At 35.4% G+C, this 12,825-nt stretch overlaps 3 protein-coding genes across 3 annotated transcripts; 2 read left to right on the top strand and 1 right to left on the bottom strand.

The window, feature by feature from the left end:
- Positions 1-350: 350 nt before the first annotated feature.
- LOC132624747 (LOB domain-containing protein 27-like) lies at positions 351-704 on the bottom strand. The gene has a single exon (XM_060339476.1). The coding sequence runs from the start codon at positions 702-704 to the stop codon at positions 351-353; it is 354 nt and encodes a 117-aa protein (XP_060195459.1).
- Positions 705-2,435: 1,731 nt separating this feature from the next.
- LOC132621979 (uncharacterized) lies at positions 2,436-6,728 on the top strand. The gene is made up of 4 exons (XM_060336488.1): positions 2,436-3,168; positions 3,819-4,430; positions 5,553-6,101; positions 6,201-6,728. Exons 1-4 carry the CDS (start codon positions 2,578-2,580, stop codon positions 6,492-6,494), a joined length of 2,046 nt encoding a protein of 681 aa, XP_060192471.1. The 5' UTR covers positions 2,436-2,577; the 3' UTR covers positions 6,495-6,728.
- Positions 6,729-7,804: 1,076 nt separating this feature from the next.
- LOC132623855 (pentatricopeptide repeat-containing protein At3g28660-like) lies at positions 7,805-10,510 on the top strand. Its single transcript, XM_060338663.1, has one exon. The coding sequence runs from the start codon at positions 8,144-8,146 to the stop codon at positions 9,689-9,691; it is 1,548 nt and encodes a 515-aa protein (XP_060194646.1). The 5' UTR covers positions 7,805-8,143; the 3' UTR covers positions 9,692-10,510.
- Positions 10,511-12,825: the final 2,315 nt, after the last annotated feature.

The raw sequence follows: 12,825 nt of genomic DNA, 5'->3' as shown, positions 1-12,825 counted from the left end.
TTTTGTTTTTCCTTTGAGCTAATTGTATCAAGATCTAACTTGTTCCAAGTCCCTTAAGAGTGCACAATTGGATCTTCTTTTATCCTAAAAACTTACATTCGAATTTTTTCAAATTAAGATAATAAAACAGATTCAAGTGGGCAGTAAACATAGGCAAAGCGTATCTCCATGTACTTTAGGAATTAAGAAGAGAAACAGAAACATTAGCAAAATACTGAATGAGTAGGTCTAAATCTGACTTTTTCATACTCATAGTTTAACAAATTGAATATCCATAAGAAACAATAGATGACTTTAAAAGAAAAGGAAGAAACAACCGAGACTTGTCACAAAATTGACACTAGTTTGGCTTAAGCAGATAGTTGACTACTAAGCTCATTTGACATATCAAAATCAGGATATGTGATTCCTTCAGTACTGGACTCACCTTCAGTACTGGAGAAGAATGGGACCATGAACATCCCATTGCCAACAGAATTTTCACTAGAAGAAATTAGTGCTAAATTTTGTTGTCTATAGATATCAAGCTGAGTGTATACATACTGAAGTTCTTGTAAGGCAAGCTGCAACTGTTGGCGAAGATAAGAAATACACTCCACACAACCATAGATTGGAAACTTTTCCCTCATATCAGACTCGAAAATTATAGATTTCATGGCATCAGCTTTTTGATCTTCATCCTCCAATTGCTCCAAAATTTTCATGATATTGCGTACCCCAAAGAGGCGATGCGCGTTTTGGAACTTTTTCGGCTGATCTGCTGGGAAATAAGAAGCTAGAACGCATTGTGGAGTGCATTTTCTTCTTTGGTACTTGCACGCAGCGCAAGCAACCCGACTCGTCCCGCCTTTCACTGTCATTTTTTTTTCAGAATAGACGACTCTGTTTAACTTTCGAATTTGGTATTATGTATCATATCTTAATATATCAATACAAAAACACATTTTGAATTAGTTAGGATTATATGAAGCTAGACCAAGTAAATATTTTTTGAAATCCGTTTCTTAAGGAAGTTTGGTAAATGTGCAGTAAACAGTAAATCTAGGTGTCAAGCGTACGTACATTTAGCATGTTATATTGCTAATGTCCATTTTCCAAATCAATTAATCAATCTATTTATTGAGTAATTAATTCTTTGGTGTGCTTGAGAAAGTAGTTTTACTTTTTTTTTTTTTTTTTTTTTTAAAAGAGAAAATAGATTTCTACGTGGTTAGTATTTGATACTAATTACGAACTGATTTGCCGTGTGGAAACAAAAAAGCCTAAGTATTTGACTGGAAACGGAAAGGTAAACGTGTTAATTCGAAAGTTACATTTTGTTGGAGTCTGAGACTGTTATGGAAACTTAGCTTGAAACTTATTCTGCAAATTTGAATTATACTTGTCTAATTTTTCTGAAAATTGTTTCTTAGCAACAACAACAACATATCCCCTGAAATCGCACAAAGTAGGGCCTAGAGAGGATAGAGTGTATGCAGACCTTACCCCTACTTTGACAGGTAGAGGGACTGTTTCCGGCGGAATTGTTTTTCAAAAACAAAATCTGAATATCTAATAACGTAGCACCGGTTGTGATTTTTGGAATAAAATGCATTCACATGAAAAATTGAGCATGAACCAAATTAAAATAGAGTTAGTAATTTAATAAGCTGAATTTATTCCGGCAGAATTGTTTTTCAAAAACAAAATCTGAATTTCTAATAACGTAGCACCGGTTGTGATTTTTGGAATAAAATGCATTCACATGAAAAATTGAGCATGAACCAAATTAAAATAGAGTTAGTAATTTAATAAGCTGAATTTAGCTAGAAAGAACCTAGCGCAACTCCATTGGCCAAGTTGAACGAAAGAAGCACATGGTGATAGATGCAAGTAAAAATATGTTACACAATTTGGGATTAATCCCATTAGACGTAATTTAAAAATCCAATCTAGGACTATCATTTATTAAACCCCTGTGCAGACCTTATAAAACATACGTATAACAAGTCCAAGCTGAAAGGAGGACTCTAGGTTCATTGACGATCGACTTTAGATTCACCATATAACTTCAAACCTAACAGGCCTCACTGAAATAATAGAAGAGCTCGAAAGTAATTTGTATCTCTAATTTAGTCCTTGTACTTTCAATTATAAATAGACAATTATGAGGTAGTTTCCAGTTTTCCATCCGTAAGTCTTCTGAAAATTAATGTAAAAGTTTCAAGTTTTGTCTTTTCTATAAGCCAACGTCTAGTTACTGACCTTGTGACCCTATAATTCCACAACGTTGATTTGGTCTTCCAAAACTTTCAACTAAACTGCATATAGACTTTTGTTTCTTCCTATTTTTTTCCATTTTTATGCCGCAACAACTAGCCCAATCGTTATGCGGTCAGGGAAACACGTGTCCCGCCCCAGGCTTCCAAAAAATCAATTTCTGAAGTCAACCCTCAAAGTCGTCGATTTGAACGAGTTGAATAGTATATTATTTTCAATATTAGAGAGCAGAGTCCTTTAAATCAAATGACCATAAGAACCAAAGACTACCAAACAAACAATTGCTTTACAATACAGAAAAAAAAAAGTTAATAGACAATGGAGTTCTTCAACAAAGCTAAAGTTGTTAGGCTCAAAGGTCATCTTGGCAAGTACATTGTCGCCAATGATGACGAACAAACCGTCCGACAAAGCCGTAACGGTTCATCAAAAAAGGCACGTTGGATAGTCGAACTGGTCCAAGGCAATCCTCACGTTATACGTCTCAAAAGTTGCCATAACAAATACCTCTCGGCTTCTGACGATGCTTTCCTTCTTGGCATGACGGGTAAAAAGGTACTCCAAGCATTAGCAGCTACTGCAACGGACGGTTCAATTGAGTGGGAGCCTATAAAAGAAGGATACCAAGTGAAGTTAAGGACAAGGGGAGGCAAATTTCTGAGGGCAAATGGGGCAACACCCCCTTGGAGAAACTCTATTACTCATGATTTACCTAATAGAACTGCAACACAAGATTGGGTGTTATGGGATGTGGATGTGTTAGATTCTGAATCTTTAAAGAGTTATCCTTCAACTCTGTCGAGCTTCTCTTCTTTTGGAGATGATGAATGCACTCATCGCTCTGTTTCGTCAATTCCAAGCTGGCCATCAATTGAATCTGATTGTTCTTCACATTCAAGTTCAGGACAGGTAAGACAGTAAGATTTTAGAGGTCGCAAATGGATGGGTGGGATTAAAAATTTGAGTGGATGAAAACGAGTCAAAATCAATAATGTGTATAAGGCAATTACCTAAAGTTTGCTTGAGTCAAAATGGGTTGAATGAGGATTATTCAAAAGATGGATCATAATACAATTTTTCATTTTTTTAATTTTTATGTTAGAAAGAAAAAGGTGAAAATTAATGTATTTTTCTTAAATTACAAGCTTAAGTTCTTTGAAATTTATATAATTTTTGCTATCCAAGTTTGATTGTATGTTTGGGATTAGGTTTTATTTTGACCCGCTTATTACATTGCCTTCACTCATTTTAACCGAATATTTGATTGGTGCGGAGCACGATTACAGCCAACAGTTTTGGCACAGACCATGTATTTGTGTTAACAAATAGACTTAATACAGTATATAAATAATTTTGGAATTAGAATTTATAAACTCAAAATTCTAGCTTCGCCATTGAATTTAACATGTTGAATCGAGTAAACAATGAGTGATAATCCGACCGTTTAACATGGAGGATTGGAAAATGAATTGATTGTATCTTTACAATGTTTTCTTCAATTTAGCTCATTTTTTCCTTTGACTGGTTAAGCTGATGCTCCCTTTGACCTATGAATGTAGAATGGCATGGAATTTTTTGAAGGAGCTAAAGCAGTAAGGCTTCAGAGCCACCTCGGAAAATACCTAGTGGCTGACGAAAACGAACAAATTGTCCGACAAAGCCGAAACGGGTCATCGCACAGAGCGCGATGGACAGTCGAATTAGTTGCCGCAAAAAGCAACGTAATTCGACTAAAAAGCTGTTATGGGTTGTACTTAACAGCAACTGAACAGCCATTTCTTCTGGGGATGACTGGTAAAAAGGTTCTTCAAACTGTTCCAACAAAGAATACGGATGCATCAATTGGATGGGAGCCAATACGAGAAGGATTACATGTGAAGCTTAGAACAAGTGAAGGGAAATATTTGAGGGCTAATGGAGCTACACCACCTTGGAGAAATTCTATAACTCATGATGTTCCTAACAGGACATCTACTCAAGATTGGATTATGTGGGGTGTAGAAGTTGTGGACATTACTATTTCAGATACTAGTGAATCAGTGTCAAGTTGTTTATCGCATGCATCGAGTTTTAATTCTGTGCTCGATGACTATACAGCTTCTCCTGATACTGGATCCCTAAATGACATAAACTATCAATCCCGGAGGTCTAAGAAGGCACCAGTTAAGCAGGTACTATCTTTTTCTAATGAGTTTAATTTGGATACATTGTCAATATAAATAAATATAATTGCGGATAACCGTCCAAAATAAGTGAAATTAGCACCTTGAAAAAATAAGGCCGCCAATAACATGCTACAATAGGCTAATCTACGTCAATATTGTACAAATTCTTTATGTCATCCTATAAAAGTTAAATTCTTTTCCAATTACTAGTAACGATGACAAATCTATGGCTTTCCTCCATCAGCTGTTATTTTACTGAAAAAACGTTAAAGCTTTTGCTCTAATAAAACTTGATTTTTCATTTTATTTTTGGTTGCACTGTGCTGTGGGGTCTAGCAACCCACTAGGCCACGTACTGGTCAACAACTAAATTCGGTAAAGTCAACGTGCAAGGCTGGAATTTTATCCTTGTCCGATATTGATTAACTAGGGAACTAGCAGCTCAGTTCCCTGCCCCTATCTAATAAAATTTTGAAAAATAATAATTTATGATTGAAATTTATAGTGAATCTTCAATATTCAAACCGGCTAAAAAACAGATCATCAATAGTCAAAATCAATAAAGAAGTCGATGTGGCCGTGTCAGAGGTCATAGATCAATCGGGACATTCTAAAGTGACGGTAGTGGATTAAAAAGAATATGTTCATATCTAGGGATAATAATATAATGGAACTTTTAAACTATTGTGCAAAAATTTCGCCTGTCTATTTTTCAAGTCAATTCTACTTGTTATAATAATACCAACAGTTTCTTTTGAGTGATTTCAATAGCGCCTATTTTTTGCATGCAATGTACAAAAATTGTAAAAAAATAAAAAGAGCTTCACAAGATCCAAAGGTAAACTCCTTTCAACCTGTGACTGATTTTTTATCTCACACGTGACATGCCTTTAATAACCGCTAAAGCACACCTAGCTTCCATTGTTAGTTTCGTCATAAATTTGCAAATCTTTTTCCCGTGTCCATCCACATGGATTATTCTTTCTAAATACTCAAAGAGTCTATGATTCAGGTTGATTTCAAGATTGTACCAACAACAAAAAAATTAGTTTTTTTTTTTTTTTTTTTTTGAAAAAAAAGGGTGTTTGATCATTGCAATTTGCATTATTTTTTTGTAAATCATTGCAGAATTCTGGGATGGAATTCTTCCAGAGAGCCAAATCCGTTAGGCTAAAAAGCCACCATGATAAATTCTTATTAGCCGATCCCGATCAAGAAACCGTGTATCAAGATCGCCATGGAACTTCCAGGAGTGCAAAATGGACAATTGAATTCCCTGAAGAAGTCGAAAATGTTATCCGGTTGAAGAGTTGCTATGGCAAATATCTAACAGCCACAGATGACCAAGTCCTTCTTGGTGTCACAGGTCAGAAAGTTGTTCAGAGTTTGCCTAAAAGGTTGGATTCCTCAGTTGAGTGGGAACCAATGAAAGATGGATTCCTTGTGAAGCTTAAAACAAGATATGGGAATTATTTACGCGCTAATGGTGGCTTACCCCCTTGGCGAAATTCAATTACACATGACATACCTCATAGACATCACGATTGGATCTTATGGGAAGTGGATATTGTTGAGAAATTGCCCGAACCAACACCAAAAATTACACAATCAGAACGATTAGATGATGATTCCAGCTCTTCTTTTCATTTTATATCCCCTACGTATTCCGCGAGTGAGGTTAGTTTTCTCTCAAAATAACTAGTGTGTTCTTTAATCATACTGCAAAAATGAGATAACAAGTGATTTTTCTTATTATTGTTATGATTGAATTTGCAGTCAAGAGATGGATTTGATGCTTCTCCGATGAAATCTGAAGGCCGGTTGATCTATTACCATGTGGCAGATGAAAATGGAAATGCGAATGATGCAGTGGAAGGGCCTTCTTTTCATTTCAAAGGGCATGGGCTAGAGGAACTGACTGAAAAGTTGGAGGAAATTACAGGGCTGGAGAATATTACTGTCTGTTCACGCAACAAGATCAATGGGAATCTATATCCTCTTCGGTTAGCATTGCCTCCAAACAACGCGGATATGCATGTTGTGGTAGTTCCTGCATCATCCAAAACTTAGTAGAATTCACCATGTCATTGAGAAAGAAGTTGTATATTCTACCATCTCTTCAAGAAAGAAGCTGTATATTAGACCATCTCCTCTTAAAAGAAGCTGTATATTTCTTTTTTCTTTTTTTTCTTTTTCATGTCTCAAGCTGGTAAACTTGCCAATATCCTTAGATACATTTTTCTTAACTGCTATTTTCACAGTGGCAGTTGTAATGTTACTTGGTCTTTTCATTCATGAGCACAAGCCTATACAGTTTTTTTTTGGGAGTGGAATTTGTCTTGATTATGCAATGCTGCTAGATGCTACATTTGCATGCCTGAAGCACTAACACTATGCCATTGGTTAAGTTTTGTATCTGTTTAGGAAAAGAACTGCAGATTCTGTTCGAGAGAATGAAATTTTAATGAATTTTAGACAAGATCCCAGGCCGATTTTGGATGTATGAACCAAATAGGCAAAAGCCAAACCAGAATCACAATCTTTACATTTGGTTTCCTGGAATCAATCAGGAATTCAGAACCCCCAAATATAGTCTTGTTTGATGATTCACTTTAGTTATATCAGTCTAATCGACCAACCACCTTGGCTCTTTGCAATAATGTGTTTTCTTCTCTGGCTGTGTATGTACAGTTGGAAGAGAATGGATGATAGATACTCCCACTTCCAACTGATCAGTGGTGAAAATCCTGTCTTGAAACACTACACCTCGCTACTGGAAGTAGAACCAAAATATATTTCTTCCTAGGCTACTGGAAGCAGAACCAAAATATATTTCTTCCCAAGAGCTGTTTCATTAATCTTTTCTTTTGGTTGTAGACTTTTAGTCTTCTAGGGTAGTTAGATTTTGGCCAGGCAACTTCTGGATTGAAGTGTGATGCATTTGCAGAGAATCATCGATGAATGTTACTCACTTTACTACAAAATATTGATGACCTCCCTTTATTTGGAGATCAAAACTAACATTTCCTCACTTTTGCCTGCAAATGCAGTTTTCTAATATCTATTGCTTCCTCTTAAAACCTCGTTGCCCATAAAATTCTGTATTAACTTAGAAAACTTGCACAACATTTTAGACAGTGCTAAATGTAGTAAACGTAGTCCACGAACACAATAATTTAGCCTTGAAAAGTAAAATAGAGATGCATGTGAAAAGATTACCCTTCGCAAATGGTGTTCCCTACCTGAAGTGGGGGTTAAGGGAGCATGCACATATGCCATTAAGCAATATCCAGCATTCTCCATGCATTTCTGAACCGGTAAAAATCACGAACTAGTCAAATCAAAATTGAATAAAAAATATAGGTATAATAAAAATACTCTACTACCAACGAGTGTGGTGGGATGGATAAGATTCCTCTGCTCTTAACTAGAGCCTCAAATTCTTAGATTCGGGCTCTATAAATGGAGAAACTCCAACAAAGAGCGTTTCATCCCTTAGTCGGGCTACTAGGTTTGGAATACCCATGAAAGAATTTAAAAAAAAAAAAAAAAAAGGATAGCACTCCACACCAAAGCAAGTTTCTTCTTTGGCGCCATACGCCCTAGTTGGTATAGCCTATGTTTGAGTTTTAAGCCTTTCATTACTCGTTTACTGCAAGCAGCAATTTGCTTCTTTTTAGTCAAAACATGAACATTTTCTTCCTTAACAATGCCCGCTTATGAACTATCTAAGCAACATCCACCTCCAAGTTCGACCCAACAACAGTTTCCAAATATGGAAATGGTGCATGTCCATGGCAGAAAACTGCACCACTATGCGACAACTCAAATCCATCCACGCCATTTACATTACCCTCGGTCTTCACCGCAACACTTACGCAATTAGCAAACTCCTCGATTTTTGTGCCCTCTCAAGTTCCAGCAGCAGCAACCTTAACTACGCCTCACGAATATTTTCACAAGTTCAAACACCCAATACATTCCTATACAACACTCTTATTAAGGCCCACTCTCGAAGCCCGCAACCCGAATTATCCCTCCATTATTTCAATCAAATGTTACAAACAAATAATAACGATGTGGTACCTGATAGTTTTACATTTCCATTTCTCCTTATTGCTTGCGCTAATGGTAATTTGGAAGTGGAGGGCAAACAAATACACAGTTGGGTAATCAAGAATTCATTTTCCGGGTCGAATGCACATGTACAGACTGCATTAATTCGGTTTTACTTGAATTGCAAAGAGTTGGGTAATGCTCGTAAACTGTTCGATGAAATTACTGACATAGATGTTATTCAATGTAATGTTCTTATGAGTGGGTATCTTCAATGTGGACAAGCCAAGGAAGCGTTGAGTATTTTTCAAGATATGATGGGTCGTGGAGTTAGTCCGGATGAGTACTGTGTGACAACAGCACTCGCGGCGTGTGCTAATTTAGGTGCACTTGATCAAGGAAAATGGATTCATGAGCATGTTATGAAGAGTGAGTGGGTTGAATCTGATGTTTTTATTGGCTCTGCTCTTGTTGATATGTATGCGAAGTGTGGGTGTATTCAAATGGCTTCTGAGGTTTTCGAGAGCATGCCTACAAGGAATAAGCATTCATGGGCGACAATGATTCGAGGGTTCGCTGTTCATGGTCGTCCTGAGCTAGCAATAAGCTGTTTGGAGAAAATGCAAGTGGTTGATGGGCTTAAGCCTGATGGCGTTGTCGTTCTTGCAGTGTTAGCAGCATGTGCACATGCAGGGCTTCAGAAAGAAGGCGAGTTTTTGTTGGAAAAGATGGAATCTTTATACGGTGTTGCACCGGAACATGAGCATTTCAGTTGTGTAGTGGACTTGTTATGCAGGGCTGGACGATTGGATGACGCACTTAAGCTTATTAGAAGGATGCCAATGAAACCGCGGGCCTCAGTTTGGGGGGCGTTGTTGAGTGGTTGCCGAAATCACAATAATGTAAATCTTGCAGAACTTGCTGTCAAAGAGATTTTGTTGGTAGAAGATGGCAATGAAGCTGAAGAGGATTCTGCTTATGTTCAGTTATCAAATATATATTTGGCAGCTCGACAATGTGATGATGCACGTCGAATTAGGAGGATGATTGGTGACAGAGGGCTCAGGAAGACACCTGGTTACAGTGCAGTTGAGATTGACGGGATTGTTAATGAGTTTGTGTCTGGAGATGTCTCCCATCCATGTCTAGCTGACATACATGTGGCTCTAGACTTGATATATGTTGATCCCGATTTCAGCAACCTAATATAGCATAAGCAAGTTTACTTCTGTGCCACAAATGATATAATGAATATGGGACAACATATTGTTTTACCCTCCCCAGACCCCACTTGTGGGATTACACTGGGTATGTTGTTGTTTTTGGGAGAGCATATTGTTGTATGGGGCATTCAACTATTATTTGGAGATCAATAACTGTAATGGATCACATCAATCAAACAAAATCTGGAGAAAATACTAAGGCACGAATCCGACAGGATACTACTGCCCAGCAGTTGTTTTTACACTGACCATTGGAAAGCATGGAACTTGGAGCAAGTAAACAAGTATGGATTGTTGTAAACTTCTAATGATATGCGTGCTGCACTAATAAATCTACTATTTCTCAACCCAATTTTGCATCGTTCTAGCCTCACTAATTACTTATCTAGATGAGAAGGTGATGATAATTTAGGACTTGTTGCTTATTTCTTAAAGAATTATGCAGTTACATTAGGGGAAAGGTATCATGGGCGGCCATGATTTTCAGTTATGCATCTCCTTATGAGGTTAGATTAATTTGATTGGGTCGTGCTCTCTCTTTTTCTCTTTCGGAGAAAACAAAGGGCCAATTTAAGGTCACAGCTGGAAGTATGCAGAGTCTCCACTTTCTTGATTCCCTGCCTTACACTCCACATTGAACTGAGGATGTTCCATATTATCTACTTTCGTCTTTACTACTTAGTGCCAAAATTGTCTGGTTATATTAAGCAGATCTAGGTAAAGAACTGTTTGCTTCTGTAATTTCTTTTGTCGTCTCAAGTTCTATGTCCCAGTGAAAGTAAAAACAAAAATACTTATTAGGTGATATTTTTCCATTTGCATAGGCTGCGGAGTCACCCAACACTTGTGCTGATGGAGATAACAGGTACTTGATAGAATAGTCAAGGTGTACATAAATTAGCCTAGACACTACCATCATAAAAAAATGTCTTTTGGATTGAGCATATTTAGGAGATTTTAAAATTTTCACTAACAAAGATCAACTGTATTTTCACGTCTAAATACAACTTCAAGTTTCAATTTTTTTTTTCTAACTTAAATTTAAATACCATTTAATTCATGTCCAAACGCCAATTTTAATTGACTGGTTATTCTAAGCAAATTGTCTTTCTATGGTGTGTTTGCTTTCTGTTTCTACGACTACAGTCTGCGTGCATTGGTCGGTGCCAATGCTGTACAAAGCAAATCGACAAACTGCACCAAATCGATAAATTGAGAAAAAAAATCCGACTAGTGGTTTGGTTTGACTTGGTTTGGTGTTGACAAAAAAAACCCGACCATAACTGCTTTGGTTTGATTTTAGCTAAAAAAAAGTCAAACCGAACCAAATCGACCCGACATTACGTGTATTCGATTTTTAAAATATTTTATACATAAAAATATATATTTGTAAATATTTCTTAATAAATTTCATAATTTTTTGTCTTTTATCATATTATTTTAAGCTTGAACTTAAAATTTTGAATGTCAATAAGTTTTATATCCCGTGGATGTTAGTAACTCAAATAAAGTCCAAATCAAAATCAACTCAACACTAATGCTAACAAAAGAAATTCAATTCTAACACTAAAAATGACAGTAATGTTGGATATCTATTATTTAATTTTGCATTATTAGTTTAGAGCGTAAAAATACATAGCTTAATTTTTTTCTTTGTCATGTAGTTAATACTTATTAGCCGTACTTATTTTAGTATAACTTAGTATTTAGATTAAAGTCATTTTCTTTATGACATATTAATTAGCAATATTTATTTTAACCGATTTTATTATTTTTTTTGTTGAATATTTTAATACGATGTCATCTCATATTTTATGTTATTTTCTTAAGAAACACCCTTAGTTATATAGTTGTATGTAACTAGGACTAAAGAAACATTTGAAGTAAAAGTCATATGTTTTGTATGAAGACTTTTTCGGAAAAAAATCCAAAAAAATCGAATAACCCAAAAAAATCTGAAGTTGAAAAACTTGAATTTTATTAATTTGATTTTAGTTTAAAAATTTAAAAACCCGACACAATTGATTTGGTTTAGTATTTAAAAAATCTGAATACACCCTAGTCGGTGCTATAACCCACAAGTAAACAAAATTACAGGCTGGAATTTGCAATCTCTAATTGACTCGTTCATAGATCTGATGTGATGGTCAACTCAAACTCCTATTCACTGCCACCAGAATCACACGTCTTTTCTGTTTTCCTTCAATTATTTTGCTTTTGACGTATGTCATTAGCCTACATCATTTGAGACATCACAATTTATGGGTGAAAATATAAGTAAAATGAAAAGAAAAAAAAAAACCTCATTATGAGGTATAAATATCTTGATATCTTATTGAGGAGGTTCAAGTCATACAAAAGTCTAGCATTATCACTGAATTGTTCTCTTCAAGATAAATAATTCGAAAACATTATGTGACTCAAATAAATTCTATATTAGTTGTCAAATTCAAAGTTCGATTACTAAGAACACATTTCTTCAAACATATAATACTTTTTTTAGTGAATATGTTAAAGGTTTAGACTTTTTCTCTTTCACATACTCTTTTTCTTTTACAAAATCGACCTCACCTTTCGTACAAACTACTAACACTTCTTTCACACACCACAGGAAAGACTCATATTTATATGTCTGGATTTCTTTCATTAAACAAATAAAATATTAGTGGAGTAATAAAATTGTAAAAACATGTGATAATAATGGGTTGGTGGATAATTTAGTGGCGAGTAGTAGGATAGATCACGAGTGAGCGAATGGAAATAAATTATGTCCATTTTTTGAATCAAAGGATAGTGGATACAAAGATATAGTAACAGATATTTATCTTAAACCGGGTTTATATTAAGTTGATTTAGTTTGTCATGATTAAGTGATTTAATAAAGTAAAATTATGAATTAATTAATCATAATTTAATGATTTTTTTTATATAAACACATATTATGCATCTATTGATTTAGTGTAAACAATCCATACAAGTAAACTTCGAGTCTTTATAGCAACTGAGGAAAGTTAAAAGGTCATAAACTTTTAATACTACTTCCTCCGTCTTATAATGAATTGGAAAAAACTAGTCAATTTATGTCTTGATTTTCTAAGGTGATACTTATTATGGGATAAAAA

The sequence above is a fragment of the Lycium barbarum genome, chromosome 12 (genome assembly GCF_019175385.1).
Source record: "Lycium barbarum isolate Lr01 chromosome 12, ASM1917538v2, whole genome shotgun sequence".
Classification (NCBI taxonomy): domain Eukaryota; kingdom Viridiplantae; phylum Streptophyta; class Magnoliopsida; order Solanales; family Solanaceae; genus Lycium; species Lycium barbarum.
Note: the sequence above shows the minus strand (reverse complement) of the source record. Positions and strands in the feature narration are given on the sequence as shown.

Bases quoted from the DNA above. Each gene is read 5' to 3' on its own strand.
- LOC132623855 (XM_060338663.1), top strand. From the start codon at position 8,144: ATGAACTATCTAAGCAACATCCACCTCCAAGTTCGACCCAACAACAGT.
- LOC132624747 (XM_060339476.1), bottom strand. From the start codon at position 704: ATGAAAATTTTGGAGCAATTGGAGGATGAAGATCAAAAAGCTGATGCC.
- LOC132621979 (XM_060336488.1), top strand. From the start codon at position 2,578: ATGGAGTTCTTCAACAAAGCTAAAGTTGTTAGGCTCAAAGGTCATCTT. The intron at 3,169-3,818 runs GTAAGACAGTAA...CTATGAATGTAG, and splicing joins CACATTCAAGTTCAGGACAG to AATGGCATGGAATTTTTTGA. The intron at 6,102-6,200 runs GTTAGTTTTCTC...TTGAATTTGCAG, and splicing joins CTACGTATTCCGCGAGTGAG to TCAAGAGATGGATTTGATGC.